This window comes from Macrobrachium rosenbergii, chromosome 6, assembly GCF_040412425.1.
Source record: "Macrobrachium rosenbergii isolate ZJJX-2024 chromosome 6, ASM4041242v1, whole genome shotgun sequence".
Lineage (NCBI taxonomy): Eukaryota > Metazoa > Arthropoda > Malacostraca > Decapoda > Palaemonidae > Macrobrachium > Macrobrachium rosenbergii.
Genome location: NC_089746.1, coordinates 39,082,099 through 39,108,169, shown reverse-complemented (window position 1 = coordinate 39,108,169; position 26,071 = coordinate 39,082,099). Strand labels below are relative to the sequence as shown.

The 26,071-nt window shown below is 34.3% G+C and overlaps 1 protein-coding gene across 1 annotated transcript; it reads left to right on the top strand.

Moving 5' to 3' along the window:
• Positions 1-952: 952 nt before the first annotated feature.
• Positions 953-24,428, top strand: LOC136839826 (prostamide/prostaglandin F synthase-like). Its single transcript, XM_067106156.1, is given in 7 exon segments — positions 953-1,030; positions 9,528-9,677; positions 16,165-16,300; positions 19,037-19,152; positions 19,397-19,406; positions 19,409-19,545; positions 22,091-24,428. Coding segments are annotated over 7 exon segments (741 nt in total). The 3' UTR covers positions 22,205-24,428.
• The last annotated feature ends 1,643 nt before the right edge of the window (positions 24,429-26,071 follow it).

The window sequence follows — 26,071 nt, the reverse complement described above, 5'->3', positions numbered from 1 at the left end:
AATGTTTGTATAGAGAAGCGTTTTGTTTACTTCATTCTTAAGCTGTTGATCTTCCAATTAGTTAAGAGTTATGGAAAGTATACTCGGATTAATGCTTTATTTGCTTTTGTTTGTTTGTTTTTTTTAATGGTTATTACGACGGAAAGTTTATGTCGACCATACAAATATTAAACGTAAGGTAACAGACTGACTGACAAATCAACTGTTTTGGCCCAAATGTTGAGTTATATCATAAACTTTTTTTTATGATACTGACTCCTGCTTTTATGGTTCGTGCGCAAGTACGCACTTCTAAATGTGTGATGTGCGTGTGCAAGAACCTTTACCGATTAACTGTTTTAACGATTTCCAAGTTCGCCCAGTTGCAACAAAAAGTGATAAAATATCCCTTGCACAAGAACCAGCAACTGAAAGAACTTCTCTTGCATGAAAACCTTTGTCTGAACGGTATTTTATGTACCGAAAATTACGAGTTTGTGCCATAAACAACGGCCATTATCCTAACTTCATTTGTCAACATAAATGATGAGCAATTTCTCATTGTACACCAGGGATACCAATTTACTTCGAGGGTTTTATCCAGTTTGTAAAATAAGTTGTTCTTCAGTGAACTGATTTCTGCTACTGATCTTCCCAGTGAATGTACACTATAAATCTGTCTAATTAATTATTCAAATGTATCTCTCTAATAATCTGTCTATTGATTTGTCTGATCTCCGTTCCACGTATTTATCTTTTTATACATAGATTTCCTTACTTTCGACTATTTATCTTTTTACACATAGATCTCCTTACTTTCGACTTGTCCAGTGGTTTCTGTATTGATCAGTCCACCTGACAACAAGGTCATTTGTTCATTGACTTGAAACAATAAAAACAAGTAAAAATTGGCCGAAGTTTCTTCGGCGCAATCAAGTTTTCTGTGTATAATGCGTATAAACTGTGCTGGCCCATGAAACTCTCAGCAGGCCCCCATGAAACTCTCAGCAGCTCCCACTCTCAGCAGGGGCCCATGAAACTTTCAGCCACAGTCAGGTGGTTGCCTGTGTTGTTGGCACCTATAGCGGTGCCAGACGCACGATCATGGCTGGCTTTAACCTTAAATAGAATAAAAACTACTGAGGCTAGAGGGCTGCAATTTGATATGTCTGATGATTGGAGGGTGGATGATCAACATACCGATTTGCGGCCCTCTCGGACAGTAAAAGTGCGGACGGACAGACAAATAGCCATCTCGATAGTTTTCTTTTACAGAAAACTAATGATAGAAACTATAATATAAAGCTAAGAAAGGATGTATATATATATTATAGATATATATATATATATATATATATATATATATATATATATATATATATATATATATATATATATAAAAGACCGCATAGTGATCTAAAACTGTTCTTGTAGAGACTAAAAGGAAAAGGAGAGGTACAAATTATCAAACATTAACACAGTTTAAAAAGATGAGCCTAATTTGCCGATGCTGCCTTTATAGGTAACAAAAATTATGCCCGAAATCTTATTTTCTGACGTTATACATAGCTGATGTAAATATTCTCCTCCAGATTCATTAAATAAAAAAAAAAAAACAGTCGATGTAAAGTGGGCTTAAATCAGACAATAAAATCCCGTATAAAATACTACCAGGTAGAACACAAAAACAACTACCGACCCAATAGTTGGCCAGTAATAACGGTAATTTACGACCCGTGATTGAATCTGCGGTATTAATAACAATCTCGAATTGCGGGTACTGTACCTGTTTCGTTGTACAGCAATCTATACTTCGATAATGACGACATCCTAATAGTTTTATATCTGTTCATAAGACGTCTGATATTTGTTGAGAATTGTTTTAAAAACGATAATTAATCGGCATACAAAAAAAAAAAAAGTTTATGGGCCATAACTTATTATGCGCTGATATCTTTTTTGTTTGTATGCTCCTGTATATTTGATATCGATCAGAACCATACATAAGATAATTTCTAAGACAAGACATTTAAGCATACACTGACATTTTTTACGGTAAGGGTACGCTAAATAAATTGCAGTGCCTACATATATATATATATATATATATATATATATATATATATATATATATATATATATATATATATATATATATATATATATATATATATATATATACATACATAGTAATAAATAACGCATTCGTTTTCCATGACAAGAGTTGCCATGCAAGAGTCAGGCCCATTACATCGAATGGTGTTGGGGACACGATGTCTTGATGTCTTGTGGAAAAATATGCACATTAGGCCTCGGGATTATGGTGTGGGTGGGTAGGAGAGCGGTGGGAAATGCTTCCCAGTTAAATGTTGGTACAATAATAATAATAATAATAATAATAATAATAATAATAATAATAATAATAGATAGTGTCATGACGGGATGCATGTCCCTGCACACCTTGATATTTACAAATATTTACTTATACGGCAAACTATATACTATAGTAGTAAATGAACTGGCCGAAACCAAATTAACAATTCATGGGAAACAGCATAAGATATCTAGTATTATCAGGATGAAGTTTCACAACATGCATTAATAAGTACACGTGCCGGCCCCCCCCCCCACCATGAAAGAATAAGGACAAAAATAATAATAATATTGATTTAGATTTAAATGAGAATAAAAATAAAAAATTCTATTATAGAAATTATAAAATTGGAAAAAATAATAATAATAATAATAATAATAATTAATAATAATAATAATAATAATAATAATAATAATAATAATAATAATAATAAATAATAATAATAATAATAATAATAATAATAATAATAATAATAATAATAATAATATAATAATAATAATAATGGGTTCGGTATTTCCTGATAGAACAGGAGACTGCTGTCCATTTATTAATTTCTTCTTATACACACATACATATATATATATATATATATATATATATATATATATATATATATATATATATATATATATGTGTGTGTGTGTGTGTGTGTGTGTGTGTGTGTGTGTGTGTGTATTGTATATGTATGCATGTCTGCATGTATGTATAATATGAAAATTGGTGACCCCATAAAATTTTTCTGGATTCGCTAGTGATAAGAGACATAACCTTCACTCGGAATTTCTTCATAGTAACAATCGCCATATTTGTTTTCCACAGAGGTGCATTAGGTTTCCTTTTCCTTTGCGTAGAACGGCTGGGAAACTTGTGCCTCGAAATGCCCCTTCTCCCCACATAATTACATTCTTATCTTTCCCAAAACTGAATCTTTTATTAAAAATCCTTAGACAAGCTTTTGCATAATCCTATTACCAGACAGGTAAATAAAAAGCCGAATAAAAACACAACCACCTTGGCTTAGGTAATGACACTCTGTTTACAACTTTTGGATTTTAAATGCTGTTCACTGTCTTAAAATTTAAAACGAAAAATATCATTCAAAAATTAATGTCTGATATTCCTTTAGTATCCAGAAACCAATCTGTGGTAAGTCTCAAGAACTTTTAAGCAATGCTGCATTAAAGATGTCCAAAGTACTTCCGGTGAGTATAATGTTTAAGAGAAAAATACTAAATATATTAATTACACGAATAGTTCCACTATACATTAATTTGTTAATTTATTTACTTGGTTATTTATTTTTCATGCCATAACTATGAATTACCTCAAACCCACAAGAATCATTACTAGAAATACTATAGGAAATGCATATCAAGAAATACGTATTATTTACTTGCATTCATATTACTTTATCATGTCATATCCTTACAAGAATCATCATCTTTTCCTTGGTTATTTTATAATCATGAGCAATGGAATTTTCCCCTTACTTACGTACCGTCTCCAAGATCGCTATATGGCCCCACTGTTCTTACAATTTGGAAACGCATATTACAAATGGTAAATGATTGGTTTCAAACCGATGGGAATATATCTACTTTAAGTTATGACCACAGGAATCTCTGAAAAGACATCGTTTGTGACCCCTACTAGTTGTCGACACTCCTACATACTGTGATCATAAAAAAAAAAAAACTATTCCTCTCCATCTGACACTATTGAACGCTTTGTTTAGGCTAAAAAAATCTATGTTCCGTGTATCAGTATCTAAAGAATCATAGCTATTCGAGGTGGCTTATTTTCTCTTCTAAATCTGTCTGGAGACTGCAAATATTAAAAGCACCTACTGGTCCTTATCATTAGCAACACGTCGTGCACTATTGTCTATGTACCTATCAATATAGTTCACCATTGGGCTGGTCGATATCGTTCTCGGCTAGGTCTGTGCTGAGCCCTCGTTCGATTCTCCAACCGGCCAATGAAGAATTAGAGGAATTTATTTCTGGTGATAGAAATTCATTTCTCGTTATAATATGGTTCGGATTCCACAATAAGCTGTAGGTCCCGTTGCTAGGTAACCAGTTGGTTCTTAGCCACGTAAAATAAGTCTAATCCTTCGGGCCAGCCCTAGGAGAGCTGTTAATCAGCTCAGTGATCTGGTTAAACTAAGGTATACTTAGCTTTTTAACTTATCAATCATATGCCCTAATTTCATTAAGCCCATTCCCTTGCCAGCATTTTTTTACAGATATAAATTTACTTAACTGAGAAGTGATAAACTGAACTGAAAAGAGCGAAGAATTTGAGAACGATACCAACAACCTAGCATCAACGGAGTGGAAAAAACATGGCGTCTGTTTCCCCTTCTTTATATTCCATTCAACGCTTGACAGGCAAATGGGACATCCAATACTGAAATATCTGGTTTATTAGACACACCATTGGTTCCATTTCTTCACGCAGCGGAGGTGGAAAGGGCCAGAGAAATAACTTGCCATGCTGTAGCTTGAATTGTGTCTCCAAATTGTCTCTTTTTCATACAACAGGCAACTGTACACACACACACACACACACACACACACACACATATATATATATATATATATATATATATATATATATATATATATATATATATATATATATATATATATATATATGTGTGTGTGTGTGTGTGTGTGTGTGTGTATGTGTGTGTATTTTACATATGAATGACTTCACCATACCCTACTTTGAAACGTGTCTCCAGATTGGCTCTTTTCCATACCAGCCTCCATATCCTTCCGAGTGGTTGACTTCTAGGTAATATCTGACCCATCTCTACCTATGAACTTTAGTTCCAGAGCCCACTTACGAATCTTAATGTCTGCATCTTTTTGTTAAAGTGTTACTTCTATTACAAACTTTCTTAAGCCCTCATTGAATTCAAGGTAACAGCATCATATAAGGATCTATCACACATTGTTGTAGAGCTGTTTGTAGTTGTCCACACTTCTATATGATGGACTTTTCATATTTTTAATAAGAAGATTAACAGCCTATCATTCCAGAAGCCCTTGTCTCTTTTTAAATAACGATACTGAAGCCTACAACCAATAAGTGTCAACTTTGTTTATCGGTAAATATAATAGAGGATAGACTTTTGAGCATACGGTACCAAAACTATCCAGTAAAATGCCTCGTGAACTTAAAAAGAATGGATAAATTGCAGTTTTTTAAGAGAAACAATAAAGATATACAGTTCAAACCTGCTAGGACATAAATGAACAAGTTATTCAAGAAAACTATAACAGTAACTGACAAAATAAGGTTCAGCCTAATGGGTTAGTTAAAGGAGCGATAGGAAGGTCTAGAGAAGAGAGAGAGAGAGAGAGAGAGAGAGAGAGAGAGAGAGAGAGAGAGAGAGAGAGAGAGAGAGAGAGAGAGAGATTATCTTCGACTTTAGACTTACGATATGTAGGATGCAACTTCAACTTTTTAAACTCATCTGATCTTCACTTTTCTATGAAAACGATACCGTGTTAAATTCCTCCATTCCTCCATGAAAGTAAAACCAGTGCATGATAGATATCGTTCATAAAAGTAATAAAGTTTTTTCGTTCATACAGCGATATTTTCGCCATGTTCTTTTACGCTCATTCAAGAATCGCTAGTCCCCAAACGATTTATGCTTGTCTTTACATCTAGATAGATTACTTACAAGTTCCTAATGCCAAAGGCTTAGTAAGATCGTGCACACTGGGTAGATTTAGCAAGGGAGAGTATGCATTAAAGACGGAAATCCACAAGTGGGGCATAACTAACTCATTCCAAAGTGAATTCTGGAGAACAAGTGGTCTTATTAATGTCTTTATGTTCCATAAAAAAAAAAAGCTTTTGCAATGAAATAGCACAAAAAACGAGGAAGGAGAAACTCACTGACGCTAGAGTACGGCCTCTTGTTTTGTTACTACTTGTAGTTTACTCAAGATTATTTTATAAATCAAACGCCTCCTCAAATGAGGATTTATTTCAGTTTCATGTGGACATTTTAAGGTTAACTATAAAATTTCTAGATTACGTTACTTATCCAGCTGCGTAAATTGCGTACGTTAGTATAAACCAAAATCTAGATCTTGGTATAAACAATTTTCCTCCTCTTGACTGGTCGCTCATCAGCGACAAATTCTTGCACCGTCGCATAGTGTCCCACACAACGAGCATATACCCCCACCAGGACCAGGTTAACTAAACAGTGGCTGCTGATGACTCAGCAGGCTGGCATAGGGGTGGCCCAGGAGGTCCCATTCCTAGCTTCCAGGGAAGGCGAGGTCGTGTTTGTTGTCAGTGAAGACTTGAGCTGGGCTTGAACTCAAAACCCACAGAGTTTGAGAGGACGACCATCCCAGAGAGCTGTCAGGGACCTTTCTTTTATTTTTCTGTCACAAAGCAATATGTGGTTTCATTGGTTTTGCTCTCTTATTTTAAGTATGTCTTCGTCATACGTACTTGAAAGACTCATGTGTATTGTATAAACAAATGATATTCATTTCTCCATGATATGAATCTTCACAATCTAATGTCTTTAGAGGAGGCCATATTTGTTTTGGCATTTACTCTTCCATCTAAGAAATCAGCAAATGAGATGATGTTTAGACAATAATCCTCCTCCTTTCCTTATTTTAAAAACGGTGATCAGTCTACATTGACATTCAGGGGAAAGAAGACGCTCCATGTGGATCGAAATGTTGTTTTATAAACAAGGCATGGTATAGTGCTCATCCAAATCCATTTTATGGCCTCAAATAAATAAATAGACAGCTAGATAAATAAATAAATAATTAAATAAATAGATAGATAAATAAATAAATAAATAAATAAATAAATAAACAAATAAATAGATAAATAAAAAAAATCAATCAATCAATCAATCAATAAATAAAATATCAAAATGTGGACTCCAGACAAAAATTGAATGTGTTTTATATGAGTTTACGTGTCCATATAATGCAGAATATATAATAAAAAGGCACAACGCAGTGTAAAAGTAAGCAATATTATTAAAGCACTTTAAAGAGCTACTGTAAACTACTTTACTTTTATGGCTGAGTAAAAATCCGTTCCATTCGGCGACGCTCACTATGTGACCCCAGCCATGGAATGTTCAGATGTAAATGAAATACCTAAAACGGAAACAGAAAAACACAGACTAAAATGAATAGATATGGACTGCTGGTCAAGGGCTATTGGAGGAATAGAACCCTAAGAGTCATTCATTAACGAACGGATTAAGTGGCCTGAAAAATAAAATTCACCTTTACTACCAAACTGAGGGCAGAGTGAAAAGAGGAAACTTTGTATTGGTTCCAGTTTTTGGAGCAATGCGACTGACACCTTTGGAACATGTTATATTTATATATATATATATATATATATATATATATATATATATATATATATATATATATATATATATATATATATATATAGAGAGAGAGAGAGAGAGAGAGAGAGAGAGAGAGAGAGAGAGAGAGAGAGAGAGAGAGAGAGAGAGAAAGCAAGTAGCTGTGACAATAATGAATATGAGAAGATTAAAAAGAAATTTCCTAGTGGAACAATAGCCAGACGGGCACGAGAAGAAATGAGTGTGTAAATGAAATGTTTAAAAGAAAGTTCAGTACTACAGTAAAAAGATCACATTGAATTGTGGAAAATGCAAAATTGTCTTTTTCACAGAACGGAGGAATTATATTAAAAATATTTCGCTGAAGTCCATAATAAAGAATGGTATCTGTTGTATGGAAATGTCATACCAAAAAGTCGCAAAAAAAGAGACATTCAATGATAGTGCAATAGTAAAAATGAGTTCATTTATAATGCAATGGTCAGAAGTGAGTTAGACAACAGCAAGGACAAGACAAAAGAAGAATGAAGTACGAAGGAAGAGAAATTAAGAATCTGAGAGATGTCACTGTCATAGTCAGGCTATTATGTTAGACATAAATGCTACTTTCACTGGTAAAGGTTGCAAGCTGTGCCACTCATGACGTCTAATAAGGAATACGAAATGGGTTACTACGTAGAAAAAAAAAAAAAGATAAATGAAATGCCCTGGTGAAGCTAATAAATGAAATGAAAGAATCACAAAAATATTTGGTCACATCAAGAAAGGCCGATATTTGAGGTTATACATAGAAACAGTCAGCTGCTAATGGACTAAACAGAGAAAAATAGCAATGGTACAATAGAATTATGATATATTATTTTCTGCACTTTGCGCTAAATGCCTTATAGTGTCTCCGCAATGGCGTTTAATGTGAGAGCAGGGAACAAAGAACCAGCAATTATTTGTTGATTGCTCCAATCCATTTACCGTTCCTTTTCCTCTACCGCCAGCTACGAATCGCCTTGTATTTCTGTTTCTGTCTTATAATGTCACGCCCTTCGCGGGTACGCTCTCTCTCTCTCTCTCTCTCTCTCTTCTAGTTTAGGGCATTGCTCTGTTGTCTTGTCGCCCTTCTCACACAAACATAAAACCTCACACATAGACAAGCTGAGCCACTGCTACAAATTTGCGGTTTTCCGGTGGGATGCTGCTTTGAACGTCAACAGCAGTCGTTGTTTGTTTTTTCTTGCATATAATAACTGTTTCTTGGAAGTATATAGTAGAATAGATTTTCCAGGGATCTCAAGTCCCAAATATCTGTGTCTAAAGCTAGAATTAATCAATATAATGCAAGGAAGTGCCGAAACCTTCACTCAGACAACTGCGTCATTTCCATCTTCACCTAGCCATAGACGGTTCATTTCTGAGAAAGTTTACTTTAAAAGGAGGGAATTAGTCAGTTTCGTTAGTGATCTTTTCATGTCTATACTCTTATCTCTGGCATGATTATTTGGCATTTAAAAATTCGTTTGTTGTTCTTGGATTGAGCTTTGTGTATGTACAAAATCGAGCAAAATGAAGACGTCACATTTCATTTATTTTCAAATTGTAGATACCCTGTTTCATCCATTCGTAAAATAAAGATAGCATACCCCCTTTATTTTAAAATACATCTCATTGGCCAGGGTTGCTTTCAGGTATCAAAGTGGCCAGATTTCTACAGAAATCGGAGGGAAGACCGACGGTTCTGGCAATACTGTAAGGCCTCCGAATACATTATGTAAACAACTAATTCCTCGCTCACGCTAGTCGCTCACTGACACGGTGCCAGTGCCAGTGCTGTCACTGCCACTGCACAAGTTAGTTGGTGCAAGACACAACGGTGACAACTCCCGAAGAAAAATGTCGAGCCTGGAAAAGATCGCAGAAAATGTTGTCAGGAAAGCAGACACTAAAGAGGTTAGTTTTAATGTGACTAGATAACTGTGAGATAGCAAACGGATGAAGTTGAGTTTTTTCTTTTGTGTAACTTACCGCGGTATTCAAATGTGAACCCGATTGCGCATAGGTTGTGTTTGCATACTTTCGCTATCAGTCTGTCTGTGATTTTGCTTTTATTTAGTAACTTATACCGTGTAATGCGCATGGTTTATCTAGCCAAGTTGTCATAATCACGGTTGAAGTATCATAAGCTTTGACTATCCCAGGCTTAAGCATAGTCAAGCCTCGGAAGTCCGCTACCCTATGTTGGAGATAGCCCTGGCCATTTATTGGCAGATTAAACTGCTGCAATCCTGGCCATTTATTGGTAGGTTAAACTGCTGCCACTGCAAGGAGGTTTTTAGATTCCTCTAAAACGATTCGGTAAAACTGAAGACTACTACTGCGACCTGGTTCTGATCAGTCGCCGTCCGGAATATTTACCGTCTTTTATTTATGCTTATGTGTATGTTTATGTCTTCTTTGTATGTTTATGATATTTACCGTCTTTTATTTATATTTTACGTTCATCCCCTATGTGCTGGGACTGAACATGGCACCAATTTTTACAAGTAAACTGGTAGTTACCGAACATAGGGGCGTGGTAGTAGTGATGAGTTTTATCAAAGATTCTTAGGCTAGCTGGCCTCCTTAAAGGCTTAGGTTAGGCATCCCAATTGAATGGGCAATTGTAATCCTACAGAAAGTGATTTGAATATGTGATAAGCCCACATATATACTTCTTGGCAGTACTGAACTCAATAATGCCAATGATCAAATGACAATAATTTTGGCTTTTTTTTCTCATATGTGAAGGGCAAGTCAGTTTGGTGTGGACAGCAGCTTGCTAAGCTCTCCTTAACCTCAGTGTTTTGTTTATTTCTCTTATTGTTTCAACATTAAGTAGCTTTTTATATGATCCAGTATGTTATGTAATAGGCTGATGGCTCTTTTATCCAATGAAGGATATTTGGTTTTCTTTTTATTCATACTCGCAGACACCTTCCATTTTTCCTTCCCTGCTGCAGTGCAGTAAAACACTGGCTTCTGTGTCTACAGCATAATAAGTGGAAATGAGAAAACTAAATCTTAAACTTATCTAATCAAACTTCCTCCAACAATAATTGAACTGTGTTATTCATGAATGCCAATTTTAATATAAATGCTTAATATATGACCACTGCACATCAGAAAATATTTGTACAGTTTCTGAAAATTAAAAGCAGTGGTGATGAGTGTTTACATGTATTTTGTTACTAATATCTAGATAGTAAAATAATCTTAAAAATTTAAGGTAAACAGTGTTAGTGGATCCAGGGATCACTGGGTAGGCCTAATTAGAATCTGCTGTCATAGGTTATGGTTTGCATTCCTATACTATTGCACTCTCTTGATTTATGCCATTGTAGGTTGTATATTTGGGGCTTGGGGCTCCCTTCTACTTGGTTGGGAACCATGTAATTATCCTTGCCATATCACACTTTTATATTTTTATGGGGTTATTACTGGTTTCACATGCATGAGTCATGTAGTTTTTTTATTTATCAAATAAATTATGCAATTTTTCCATTTTTGTTGGTGCAGTTCAATAGTTATTTCCCACCTGAAACCTTGGCTTCCCACAGGGGTCTGACTCATAATTGTTAGATATAAGAGTAGGGGAAATGCAAAAACAGGTTTTACCACCGACAATAATGGTAAATAGTAAATTGAATACAAGACAAACATGTAAAAAAAAATTTGGCTAGGCATTGATATATATCATAATTATTTTAGGATAGCCTGCCTGTTAGAATTGGTAAGTACTGTATATATAGCCTTTGACAATTCAGTTTCTTAACTAGAAGATATACTATGTATTTTTATAGTTGTATATCTAGGAGAAGGGTAGTGTTTTGTAGATATTGACAACATTGTAAGGCAAAACAGTAGGCATGCAACTCATTTTTATATATTTCCATATTCAGAGAGTTCCCATCAAATATTCATGAGTAACCTAAGTGGAAAAACAAGGTTTTGGGTTAAGAAAACAAAAAATAGACGTCTATGGTACTGAAACATAAAGTTTCCCTATTAAGTTGTTGTGAGTGTGTTTCACGGCATGTAAATAAAAAAAGGTGTGGAATACCACTTCAAAGGTAGCCTAACCTAAGGGGGTGTGGTTGCCAATTGTTCACCCACGTAACCTTCCTAAAATTGGGCTAAGGGTTGCATGATATCTAAAAGTGATTGAGCTTAAGGATGCTGCATTCTACTTAACCAAGTAGCTCAATCCTTATTGAACCCCTCATCCTATAAAACTTCACTGGAGTACTGTATCCTTCAATGACCCTTGGTAGTAAACTTTCCTAAAAGTTTACCATTGGATTGTTGTTTGATGTTAAAGATATGGCTTTCCCATGTTTGTATGTGCATTTTGAATGTGTCTGAGCATCATATCCAGTTGAAATTGGTAGTTTTAGAGATAGAACCCTTTCCTTCTTCAAGACCAACAGTAATGGGAGCCTACAGTGGGAAGTGGTTTTGACTATGGAATACAAAAATGTGTGAAATACATGTATACTTCAAAAATATCTTTATAAACCATCAGTGGTTGTTCCTGTTGCCCTTACCTTAGTCAGAATTCCAGTCAACAGATTTTGGATCAAACATATCAGATGACTGGTACTGATAACAAATGATGAAGGAACTAAACCTGTGGGTACTTGCTGATGAAAATGAACCTAGACATATTGGCAGAAAGACTCCAACTGTTTACCTGGACACTATATCCACTCCTTCATCTTGTGCCAAAGAAGCTCAGTATTTTAAGGATGGGTGTCTTGGTTAGAGGGATCTGAAAAGTAGTTCACCATATACATCATACCTTAAAGCAGTTAGGGGGCTATAGGCAGGCCACTTGTCATTAATAATGACTCTACCTGGTTTAATACATGGTATTTTTGAACCAAAAGCACTCAGGTCATTGCATCACTTCCACAAGAGACACAATTAAATTGACCTCAGAAACCCTCTCAGTACCACAGAACATCCATATATCATTTAGAGGCATATCGCCATCATATTTTTTCCTCCCAAAATAACATTTGTCAACTTACACAACAAAGGCGGGGCCACCCAGGGTTTCTTGATCATTGAAGGCATAGTGCGAGACCTACAAGTAAAAGCTTCTCGAGCTTACTAACATAATATATTTCCCTGGACTTAATGCAGAAATCCAAACACTGAAGCAGCCAGTGTTTAACAAAATAGCACTTAACTTAACTAGTGGAAGATGCCTGTTGTCAAGAAAGCCACTTTTTTAAATACTGACATCGTAATTACCGCGATGTCTCATGGTTTACAAAATAAATAGTTTGGTCACAATACCGCAAGTGCTTGTCTTCACTGAAAGCTAGGGGTGAATTACACTGCAGACAATTTAGTGAATAAGGCACCACTAAATGTTCACAAAGAAAAGTAACTGCTTGTCCTCTCTTTCTATCAATATTACTGTGAAACTTAGTAATTGCCAAGAAATAGTTCGGAGAACACTGTTCACATGTTTAGCACTGCAGTAGCCATAACAGATAAATGAAGCCAGTTTTGCTGAACAGTGCATATTTTTAAAAATTACAGTTGTAATTGCAGGAGTGTGATTAGTTAAAGTATGGTAAAGACAGAACAGTCAGTCAGATTTCAGCATTGTTTTAAAATAATCACAGTACTGCTCCAGGTGCCCACAACAAAAAGAACGACGTTCTGATTGGGAGCTTTGAGGCTGTGACATCATCCACATTGTCAGTTAAATTAGAAAAAGTGTGAAGCTTGATACAGTCTATATAGTTTTTATTTGTAAATACCTATGCAATGGTTTATTTCCTATAGGTTTGAAAGTGATTTTCATGTCAAGCATATCAAGACGTCTTATGTCCTAAGTCAAAAAAATTCCAATATCCTTAACTGTGTGGTTATAAATAACTGTCCTTTAATACCACAGGCCTTATTGTTTCATAAACTTACTTCTTGCCTTGTGCTTCATGAATGGGAGGTGGAGGTATCTTCTTGCAGAGCTAAGACACACACACACACACACACACACACTCTCTCTCTCTCTCTCTCTCTCTCTCTCTCTCTCTCTCTCTCTCTCTCTCTCTCTCTCTCTCTCTCTCTCTCTCTCATCCATAAAATTGGGTAGAACCTTTCAGGTTCATATGGTATTGTCTGTAAATGTGAAGTGAATTAACCAGTTGCCATGATACATGTAGATAGTGAGAATAATAATAAACCACTGGTGTATTAGAGTTAACATGACACCTAAAAGCTCATATGTTGAAACTGACCTAGTTTCAAAAAACGGTACAGTATTGGAAATTGAATTTTCTTTGCCATCATTATTTTTCCATTGATGCTATTTGGTAAGCTGCAATCACTTTAGGTCAGTACATAGGTGAGCAGAAGTGTATATAATTCATTGTGTGCCAGCATTATTTGTCCAAGGAACTTATGAGTGCCCTTGTGACATCAGTAAGATGAAATTTGAACATTAGAACAGTTCTGATCTTTTCGTCATCATCATCATAAACATTTTTACATCAGTATTTCCTATTATGAACTTATGAGTATGAAATGAATTCTGTCCACACCTGTGTTCTGTGCTGTTTCTTCTTGAACTCCCTTTAGGTCAAGATCTTCATCTCTCCCCTTTTTCCATGATTATCTTGGTCTTCTTGTAGGTCTTTGACCTGCTTCCATATCTACTGCTTTTCTAACAGTGTTCTCTTACCTTCTCATCTCATGTCCAAACCATCTCAGTCTTTTAGTTCTTAGTCTTTTTCCAAGCCTCTTGATACTACATCTCCATCAGTTCCTCATTTATAGTATGATCTTTACACCATACTGTGGCCATGAATCTTAACATTTCATGTTCATGCCTTTTCCAAATGTCTATTTTCCCTGTCAGTAATCATGTTACTGTTGCATAGTGTTACTGGACTTATGACCCATCAAATGTCTTTGCTCTGTCTACTAATGTCTTTTTTTTTTTTACCAGCAACCTAGCTGTCTCTCTCCAGTTCATGTCGTCTCAGGTGCTCTCTTTCTTACTATACTTTCACAATTGCTTCACAGTCCATTTTCCTCAAGGTAACAGAAACATCGTACAGCTTCCAAAATCTACCCATCTATAACTATAGGATTCACAATTTTCCTCTCTCTTTGATATGCTCGTATAATGCATCTTGGGCATCTAAAATCTTATTCTATGTATGTTTCATAATGCTGAGCACGTGTTGTGACACCATCTGCTACGTTTGTTAATCAGGTCAGGGTTCATCTTCACGTTTTTCCCACAACAACTACATAGCTAATTTCCTAATTTTAGCTTTTGTTCTGCCTCTTTACCTGTCACCATAAGCTTACAGTGATTTTCAGTCCTTTTCTGACCATTTTCACATTTTCCTTTTAAACATTTTCCCCACCTCATTATCATTCTCTGCAGTTAACACTAGGTCATCTACATCAAGCAGCTCCCAGTGACCCCCATTTCTGTGCTTGCATTTAGCTTTCTTCTATTTCAGCAATAAACATTAAATTTTCTCATATCATCAGCTTGTTTTAAGTACTGTACTTCATAAGAAAATTTGCAGCAGTTGTCATTATTCATCCACGGATGCTATATGTTTATAACTTTTGGAGAACTGGTTTACTATCCTTGGAGCTTAGAAATGTTTAGACATTATTTGCTTGGTAGCCTTATCTGTTTTCTTCACCTTACATCCACACAAGCCTCAGGACTCTTGAGAGTTGGTTAGGGTGTATGTGGATGAAGCCTCTTTTAGCAGGAAATAAAACTAGTTGAACTTGGGGCTCCTGTATACTGTAGCATACCCAAAACCTTGTGCTATTAATAACCAGACTCCAGCTAGGTGCTTGAGAAAATCCCCGTACGTTAAGACCTCAGGTTTGTTAATTATGAAAAATACAAATTGATTTAAAATTTGTCATATTTCCAAGAAATATTAAAATAACTTAAGAAACTTTTACTTATAGCTTTTGTTGCTTAAATATTTCCTAACCTAATCACTGACAGTAGTAATTACAAAAGTATAGTTCACTTTCCTCATCAGATTGAGTAAACCAAAAAATATTTCTAGTAATTTATTTAATCAAATTGTTTGTAGCTATTGTTTTGGCTAGTTACATAAGGCAAATTGAAGATAGGAGAATCATGGTAAATTCAAAATCCTTTTGCCCAGTGTGTAATTTAAGTACCAGGTAATTTTTTTTTTTTTTCATATTAACTTTACTTATAATAGTAAAATTTATTCAAAATGCAGTAGATGAAAATAAATATGGAGAATTTTTCAGTATCATTGCCTAGGCAGTGACTAAGTTTATCCATTTTTATCTATTTCAGGAAGTAAAAATGGACTCATTTTGGGCTGAGCAACGATGCGTTATTTTCTTCATGCGACGTTTTGGGTGACTCTACTGCCGAGTGGCATCCAAGGAGTTGAGTCTCCTTATGCCACAGCTTTCAGAGGCTAATGTCAGACTAATTGGCATTGGTTTAGAAGAACTGGGAGTTGAGGAATTTATAGAGGGGAAATTCTTTGAAGGAGGTTTGTCTCATCACAGCAATTTTAGTATTTTGCATGTAGCTCTAAAGAATGTCATTTCCAATAATGCTGAACAGTTTCACTTACAAGATAATGCTCTGCCCACTTAAACATGCTTTATTATGAGTATGATATAATACATTTTAAGGGAATTGTTTTTAAGTTATGCATACTAGCAAGTCATAGAACTGTTTAATGGCTAAAGTATCATATCATTGCAATTTTAGGTAAATATGTTTGTGAGTAGGAACCCTCCTATAGGTGGAAAGAGCAGATTATTCAGTAATGATCAAAACATCCAGATGTATATTAATTTGTACTCATTTGAATATGAGTTTCAGCATATAGTTTGCCTACTGTACTGTACAGTATTATACTAGATGAGGCAGCTTGGATTATCAGTGATATTCTGCACTTCTTAGACATTTGAAGGCATGGACTTTGGCCTCCCTATCCTTCTTGAGATTGCTTATTATCCAGATACTACTTCCTTAATCTGGAGGTAGTCTTAATTCCACCTTTGTGTCTCAAAAAGAAGAGATTGCAAATCAGGTAGTGTTTTGAAGGGTCTTCCTTGAGTAATTTAGGCTCGACCCAAATTCTTTCAGCAACTCTTGAAGTTTTGTGTGTGTGTGTGTGTGTATTAAATGTCCATGTCTTGGAGATAATTTAGTGATTCATATAACTGGCAGATTGGTAATAATTATATTGACAAATCACAATGGATTTGTACCAAGTCAGCTGGGTCATCTGCAGATTGTCTTTGATGAAATCTCCCCCTATATGAGAATCCTATGAACATTTATGGCAAATTTCTGAAATACCTCACTTTTAAATCTGTTTTCTTGTTGGTGTTTACATCATTAAAATACATAAGTGAAGTGTGTAGGCTTGCAGCTGAGATAATTCTAGGGGTCAGAGGATAGTTATCACTTGGCTTCTCTTTTGCCTTGGAATTTGTTGAAAACCATGTTCCTAATAACAAGATAACATAACACCATATTTCACTATCCCTATATTGTGCAACTTCATTGTTGAGAAAAAGTGCAGGAGGACTCCATTATTTCATCGTTGGTGGTTTTAACCTTATATAATCCTTTAGTGGGCTCAGATTGTTTGTTGTGTGTGTGTAAATCTCTTTTGTTGTGAATGTGGTACATGAATTGAAGTTATCCCACAGTTCCTTTTCACTGGACATTACCACTCAAATTACTGTACTGTGTGAGTGATTGATCATCAACAAATAATTACATTCCTTTGTATTAACAAAGAATATTTAACTTGCTTCTAAGATTATAGAAATGGAAAACAGAAATCTTAGAAGAAGGCTGGGGTAGTTTGAATGCAACAGTTCAAGCACCTATCCTGCCTTAGGCATAGAGCTTAGCTACCATAAGGATCTCTGGTGTAGATGTAACTATTAAGATTTTGATTCATGCTTTCTGCTTCTTTTAAAGGTGCTTAGTAGTTACTGAGTTCAATGAGAATTAATTGTAAGTCAACAGTATGAATTTCATGGAATTTTTGGACCATTGAAAATTACATGAATCTTGCTCACGTGAATGCATCTAAATTCTCACAGAACAGAGTTTTGTTTTATAATTATTAATATTTGAGACAAGTCAGTTTGTCTTTTTTGGTCTCTATATGCATAAAGGGTGGCTGAAATAAAGGCTTGATCTATATAAAAAATCTGTAAATTATAATGAAATTCGGTAAAATATATTCATTCTTCCTCTGTTATAATACTGAAGGCTTGATGTAAATATGAGCATCTTATTATTGTGGATTGTAAGTGTCATTTTGGATTAAAGGTAGTACAATATATCTTTAATGTTACATAGTCATGCTCAAATTCAAATGATCATTATGTAAAGAGAAATCTGGTGGCAGTAGCTGGAACAAGAAAAGCTTAATATAGAAGACTGCGCCACTGCTACCCTCTCATCTAAAGATTTTGCCCCCAAACCCTTCCTGCCCCCTTAATAAACATGATATTGTGGATGTATGTATATGTAACCATTTTTTGTGTTACCATTGATGAATCCCATTTTATATTTGATGTTACTATTTAGCATACAAAGTTAATTTTTTTATGTGTGGGTTATGCCAACAAGATTGTGGACCTGTGCATATGGTTCACTGTTTGGTCATACACTTAAAAATTTATCTGATAGTACTCAGAAGAAAATGGAAAAGGGCCTCCTATGAAGTGAGAGTTTGTATATACTTAAGTTATCGTAAGGACAAGCTGATTACTGGCCCTTCTAAAAAAAATAGGAAAGTCCTTTTAGCTCATGCATTATGTGATTTTTTCCCCTTGTTCTATTTTCTGTTTGTAAGAAGAGTTAACATAAATTGAACATGTGGTCTCCAACAAAATTTATTTAGGTTGTTATGCCACACTGGCCTGCTGTCTCCCATATATCTTAGTGTTGGTTAGCTTTGGAAGGCCTTATCTTGCTGTTAAAACATTTTTTCTTTTGTATAGTAGTTTTGTACTACAGACATGTCGTTTATTCATGATTTATAGTACTCCACTTTGGATTTTCATAAATTGATACATAGCCTGCTGACAGTACAAAGAGTATACACACATTTCTTCAGTATTTCTTGTCTTCTATGTAGCATGTTAGTTTGCTGTAAACTAACACAGTGGTCATCATATACTGTACTGAATTGAGCAGTATTTCAGGGATTTGGGTGTTAATTTAATGATATATGCCTCTTAATTTTCAGAGTTATACATTGATGTGGACAAAAAGAGCTTCAAAGATTTAGAATTCAAAAGAATGGGTGTCCTTAATCTGATTCCAGCACTTTTTTCAAAAATTTCAAGAGCAGTGATAAAGAAGGTACGATCAACTTTGTTGTTATTAATTAAGTTCTGTTTCTGTTTTTATGAAATCTGATCACTGTGCCAAGCCTGTAATAGTGTTTAAAAACAACATTATCTGTAGTAGTTGCTTATTGTGTTGTATAGTTGTCAAATTATGTATGATGTGACCTTGTATAGAAATATTCTATTCTGTATTAGGAATGCTATTACTTATATGTATTAATCCACCAAGAATGACAGGCTTGATTTCTGCTTGCCAGGGAAAGGAGTGGGAATTGCAAGCAATATGCATGGAGATGGATTCCAGAATGGAGGACTGATAGTTGTGGAAGCTAAGGGAGAAAAACTATTGTATGAATTTAAACAAGATAATCCAGCTGATCATGCACCAAACTCTGCCATTTTACAGGTAAGAAAGACATAGAATTTGTCCTTCCTGCACTATAATACTGTTCTCCGGTGTGGATGTCTGTTTCTGCCAGAGGTTTATCACAGACAGAGTGGTTCATGGTGTTAGGTTTCTTTCCTAACACTGAGCAGTTATGAATTGGACCTTTGACATATGGTCTCTTGTTTGTCAATTTGACATAAGATATAGTTTAGCAGAGAACTTTTGCTATCTCAATTAATCCTTTTCTTTCTTTTCTTTTACTTTTAACGAGCTTTTATTCCCATTTTTGTATGGGGTAACAGCACCAACCTACTTTAAGGACTTTTTGATTTGGCTTTTGGGGTGTTGAACTTGCCTGACATTCCAGAGGTCTTTTTCATGTATCATACCAGACCCAACGACTGTTTCTTCCCAGTCTCCTGAATATGTTGGTATGGCAGTTAGAACCTCAGATGTTTGTTATGTTTTTAAGGTGTTGGATGGCTTTGTTTTGTGTGTGTATTTAGTCTGTAACATCCAGTTTTTTACAAACTTCCGTTGATTACATATATAATCCGGGATTTCTATATTTATTTATCTGCCCTTTTTTATCCTTCCAATAACAACCAGATTTGCTGAACAACATTTACAGTAAATGTTTTCTGCTAACTTCTGAGTTCAGATGGCAGCTTTTATTCCTCAACTGTTGACTGTGAACAGTCTCCTGAATATGTTGCCATTATAAAAGTTCAAGTGAGGATTTTATCTACCTAAAAAAGTTTACCTTGTAGTTTAATGTTTCTGGATTTATTTATCTTTTTCTCTTCAATAAAATCTCCAAATTCTCATTTCATTTTTTCAGCACTTATTTCAGATGTAAAATTTCAAGTTAGTGGATACCTGTAGAAAGTTCCATATAAATGAAATCTCTGAAAAATAATAATAATAATAATAATAATAATAATAATAATAATAATAATAATAATAAACTAATAAAAATGGAAAGTAACTTTTGCTGAGGTGCTTGTTGACCACTTAGTTTTATGGTTTTTATTAGTGTAAAATATGCCATCACAATAAATCCATTGTTTTGAAGAGGTTACTGAGCTTAGATAAGATGAAAAATTTTGTGTAATAGTTCACTTGATCCTAATTACCAAAACTTTAAACCAGCTTTATTTTCCCCAATTTGGGATATGATCATACTTGGAGTGCTTTATCTTCCTTTTCTTCTGGCAGAATGAAATAAAAAATAATTCATTGGATCAGTGACCATAACTTTTAACTTCTTCTAGAGCCTCTTTCTTTCCATTATAAGTGTCCTATTTCTTTTCTGTAAGGTTCACATTATGAATTGCTCTGTTTCGGCAAGTATCTCTCTTACCTTCAAGTGACCATATAACACCTGTTAGATTACCACATCCTTTTGCTGCCTAGCTTTTTATTTTTCTTAGAAATTCCTGGTGACTGCTTTTCTCTGTCATGATATGAGTTGCTGCCAGTCTTTTCAGATCCACAACCTCCAGTATTGGAGGTTATCCAACAGTTCCTTTCAGGAAGGGACTTTTCTTGCAAGACTACAAATGTCTGGCTGCTTCTGGAGGCCCTCAGCTGCCTTATATCAAGGATACAGGACCTGCAGTTGTTATTGTAGATGCGGTCTCTTGATCAAAAGCTTGTCTTCATTGGCTGTGAAGCTCATGTAAAACAGTGATTAGCATGATTTTCAATACTAAGGTTACAAGAACACACAGCAAAGGAGAAATTAGAAATTGGTTGTGATAGATGGGCAGGTCATAGAAGTATTAGATCATTGCTGTTACTTCTAGGACACACAGGACTGTGAAGTAGAAACTGAGAAAGCAGAAAGAAAAAGAGCAGCTACAGTGTGGATGAAATGCAGAGAGAAAGCTAGACTATTGGTAAATAAAAATAGCCAATCAATAGACACCAGAAACTTGAGCATGAACAAAGAAAATGGAAAAAATTTTGGGATGACATTCAAGCAGAATATTAAAATTCCTGACCAGAGTGCAGTGGAAAGACTGTATTATGAATGAGGAATGATTGGAGATGCATGGTATCAAGGTTCTGAAGAAATGACCAAGATCTCAAAGATTGAGATGGTTTAACATGTAAAGTAGCAGAATGAAAGCTTGTAAATGTGTCAAGGAAATCATAAAGAAGAGGGATATACAAAAACATAGACCTGATGGGAGTTCATGCAGAAAGAACACAGGGCAGAGAAGAATGAGCAGGACTCATTTCACATATAACTCCTGAAAAGAAAAAGCTGATATGAATGTGTTGTTGTTGATTTAAAACTAAAATTGCTTTACAATTATAGTTTCGTAAAGAAAGGTGTTTAATGTTACATTACAGTAAATATCTTGTTTCAGTCTTTCATGGAAAAGCAACAGCTAAATTTACTTGTCTCTTGGAAATTTCTGTTAAGAGAATTTATTTCAATTTTCATAGTGAATACTTCAAAGCATTTTTTGGGTTGGATAAGAATTTAGTAGCATTCTTTTTCATTTTTACTTTCTTGTATGCTGTAATCTTCAATACGGTTTCTTGCTTATAGGCTCTAGGGATAGAAGAAGAGACTGCAGGAGCTACAGCGGAGGAAAGCAATGAACCACTCAATGTAACAGACCTAGAATGTGAAGAGGTCTGTGCTATGCCTGCTAAAGAGTAAACTGTCAAGAATGTTTTTTTCTGACATTTCCTAATTAGCTATATGTTAAACTGTATTTAGGAGAAAAAGCATCGTAATTGGTTGTACTTGAAAATTAATGAATTCCAAGAGTGAAGGAAACAAGTGGTTTTAATTGCTTTTATGTAATTAATGTTAGATCAATTTTAGTGAATTATTATGGTTTTATTAGCAGCTTTTATGATGAGCTGTATATAAGAATCCCAAATACTTTGCCCTTTACTAATAAAACTTGTACGAAACAGCAGTTAGTTTGAATTATTTGATTTAAAAAGATATGAAAATGAGTGAATTTTATATTAAACTCATATGGGTCCTATTCATTGATATTACCAATGGTAATGGAATATTTACACAAAATCATTGATTATGGAAAGTGCTTTCTATAATGAAGTATATCTGTAGTGTAGTGCTTGCATAACTACATCAAGAAATAGCAAAGCCAATTTCTTTTTTTAATTAATGTAAACGTAATTTCTAATATTTGAAGCACTGAAAAATTTGAATTACAGTTGTAAATTAAAAGAAAAGTCCACGTTTAAGATAACATTGTTTCTTTGAAGATAACCTGAGCCCAAAGAAAACCTTGCTTTGGTAATAAGTGCCTGATGGTTTTTATAGTGATTGGGAAATTTTTTTCTTCAGTTGTAAAGGAATACACTTTCTTAAGTACTTTGCTCCATATTGGAGTGGAACAAAGAAGTTTGAAATAACTTTTAGCCACTAACTGTTGTATTTGTATGTTACCAAAGAAAATTGTGATGTAGATCCTATACTGACATTGGTTAGTATTCATTTTCCATATCTTTATGCAGGTCTTTCTACTTTAAACTATGACAATCTGATTTAAGTGTAGGATTTAGTAAAAGAAAGTAGGATTCTTTTTATATGAAACTAATGAAGGTTGTGATATTTGTAGCTTAGCATAGTGTTGCAAAGTGCCTCTGTACAACCTTCTTGGCTGTATTTCTTTATTGTAATGGTGTACTAAATTAGTTTAGTGTACTAAATAATTTTTCTCGTATTTTTTCACATTCTGTAATTCACCTTGTATGTTTGGGAAGATGATGCAATCATTTTTAGTGGTTACCTTAGAATCTGTATTTACTTGAAAGTAATAAATGCAGCTGTACTTGTTAATGGTAATTAACAAAAGTTGTACAATCATCAGTGCTTGTTTTTGATCTGGATAAAAGTAATCGGTTATAATCAGGTTATAAGATTCTTAAATCATAGAATAATTGCCAGTGCATTAAACCAGTGAATGGTTCATCCAGGTAAAGTCAAGATTTGTTATGATACCCTAAAAATTATTTTTGTCAATTATTAATTTATGCATCTAAAACATTATTTTGAGGGAAAATATTTTCATAGTGTTGTCAAATGAACACTTTAGTGCTAATTTTATTGAAAAAATGAATCTTACTACAATGTTGCAAAATCTATTGTATCTTTTAATTAATGATATATGTATCATCTATTTGTAAGTAAAAACTGTTGAAATAGAAATGAACTGGTGTTTTATACTTATAACTATAATACATTGTCATCCAAGTAAATTTCAGCATGGTCATACCCATATACAGTACATACTTTCTATTAAGTATGGTTCATTATGCCTGTAGGCATTGAGCAGGTTGTTTAAATTGCTGACTTCCATTGTTACCATATTCACATTGAAGATGCGGATGATGGGACAGATAGTTAATTTTCCATAATACAGTAGGCTGTTCGTCAATTATTTTATTTTCATGAGTTAATGAATCATCATTGTCAATTCTTGTTGATGACGTGGAAGGTGGCAATAGCTTCCTGGAGTAAAAAGACCAACTTAAATGATAAGAGCATTGGCTTGTCATTGCACAAATCAAGATTCAGTTGTTGAAAAATATAGACTTTTGACCTTCTTATGCCCATGGTCTTCACCCAGTGCCTGTGTGGTGTGTGAGCCTGGGTTCCACCAGTGGGGAGTGTCATTGTAGATACCATTAACAGTACTGTACTTGGTAATCCTGATGATGTTATTAAGTTTTGGTTGGTATTTCTCTATTTTTCAGTAGATTAAACCTTGGAAAAGGTAGGTGTTACTTTAATGGGAGTAATATTATTTTGTGATATCTATAATTTTAGCCTTATATGAAACTGGGAAATATAGTTTCATACATGCCTTTGTTTTAATTGCATTTGACAAGAAAATACAGGAAAAGAAGGGACATTGAAAAGAAAAATAAAATAAACTGTGAAAAAAAAATATAGTTTCATACATGCCTTTGTTTTAATTGCATTTGACAAGAAAATACAGGAAAAGAAGGGACATTGAAAAGAAAAATAAAATAAACTGTGAAAAAATAAAATGAGGTAATGCCCAAATTTTTTTATTTTGTAATGGAATATCGTGTCAGATCAGGACATGTATTTATTGTTGTGAAGAGCATCTCTGTTTATCATTAATTTTTCAGTACTGTAGTCACAAAAGACCAGCACAAAAAAATGCTGTACAGTATGTGTGATTTCAAGGTTTGTGAATGTTCTGTAATTTCTTAAGTGTTGTATTGGATTTGAAATGTCAGAAAACCAGTTCCTTAATGGTGATTGCAATCAAGCAGCATTGTATGTTTGTGTCTTCTGAGTAGATAGTTTCGAAGTTGCTATGACTATGAAGTTTAGTACTCGAAATGTTTTGTAGACAGAGTATTAGATGGAAGACTTTTCTCAGTGCACAAAAGCCTTTGCAACCATCTTCTCTTTACGACATAGATTATGAAATGATGCGGTATCATCAATAAATGTTATTTATTATATTATTGTGTTTGTATTAATTAGCATTCCTTTCTTATATACACATTATGACCCTTGAAGTTTATCATATATGAGTTTGTCGCAGATAGAAGTAATTTATTTTTGCATCTAATAGTAGTGAAGGGTAATGGTGTCTGTACAGTGTTCAAACCACTCATTTTACCAAAGGTATACTGGCCAGAACAGGATTGTTAGAATAGTCTATTTTTCTAGTTACGGTGGCTTTTTCCAAATTGGAAGCTTTTGTGTTAGCTCTGAAATATTATGTCCTTAACATCGTCTTTCTACTCCACTAGATAAAGCCATTATTGTACTTGGTGTGTCAACCACAGTATTTGATATAAAACCATTATTGTACTTAGTGTGTCAACCAAGGCATTTGATATTTTGCTGGATGTTCCTTAGAGCATTTTCATTTCAGCTGTTAATTGGATGAAATGGTGGAAATTTTATTTGTGCAAGGCCTTTTTTGGTTTTAACTTTGAATATTAAACTAAAATAATTTCAATGGCTTAACTTATTGCATGTTGTTTTGCTATGAAAACAGAAGCATTGCTAGGCAAGGAAAATTGGTGTGTTTTGTTGGGTGCTTTGGATGAAAATCCCACATGGGAAGATTTGGAATGATTTGTGGTATTGCTTAGTATGGACCTATATGTCTTATATATTCTACTAGATGTTTATGATGTTTTGGGGTATATTCATAGTTTTTAAATAAATATTTTCAGTGTGTACAAGTTTGTATCATGAAGAGTACAAGGAGGATGTATTTCTGTTACTACAGGACGTTAAAAATTTACATTTATTGCCCCTCAGTATTCTGTAAGTGATAAAAATCTTTGAGGCAGAAATCCAAGCCATGTGATCATTTAGCAAAATAATATTCTCAATTTTCATATACAGTGGATCCTTAGACAACTTTGCATGTCTCCATTCAAGAATGAAGATGCTGAGAAAAGTAATACAAATTGAAAGTAGATCATATGAGGGAAATTTTTAGAAAATTTAAACATGATATGCACTAAAATGAGGAAGTCATTTGACAAACAA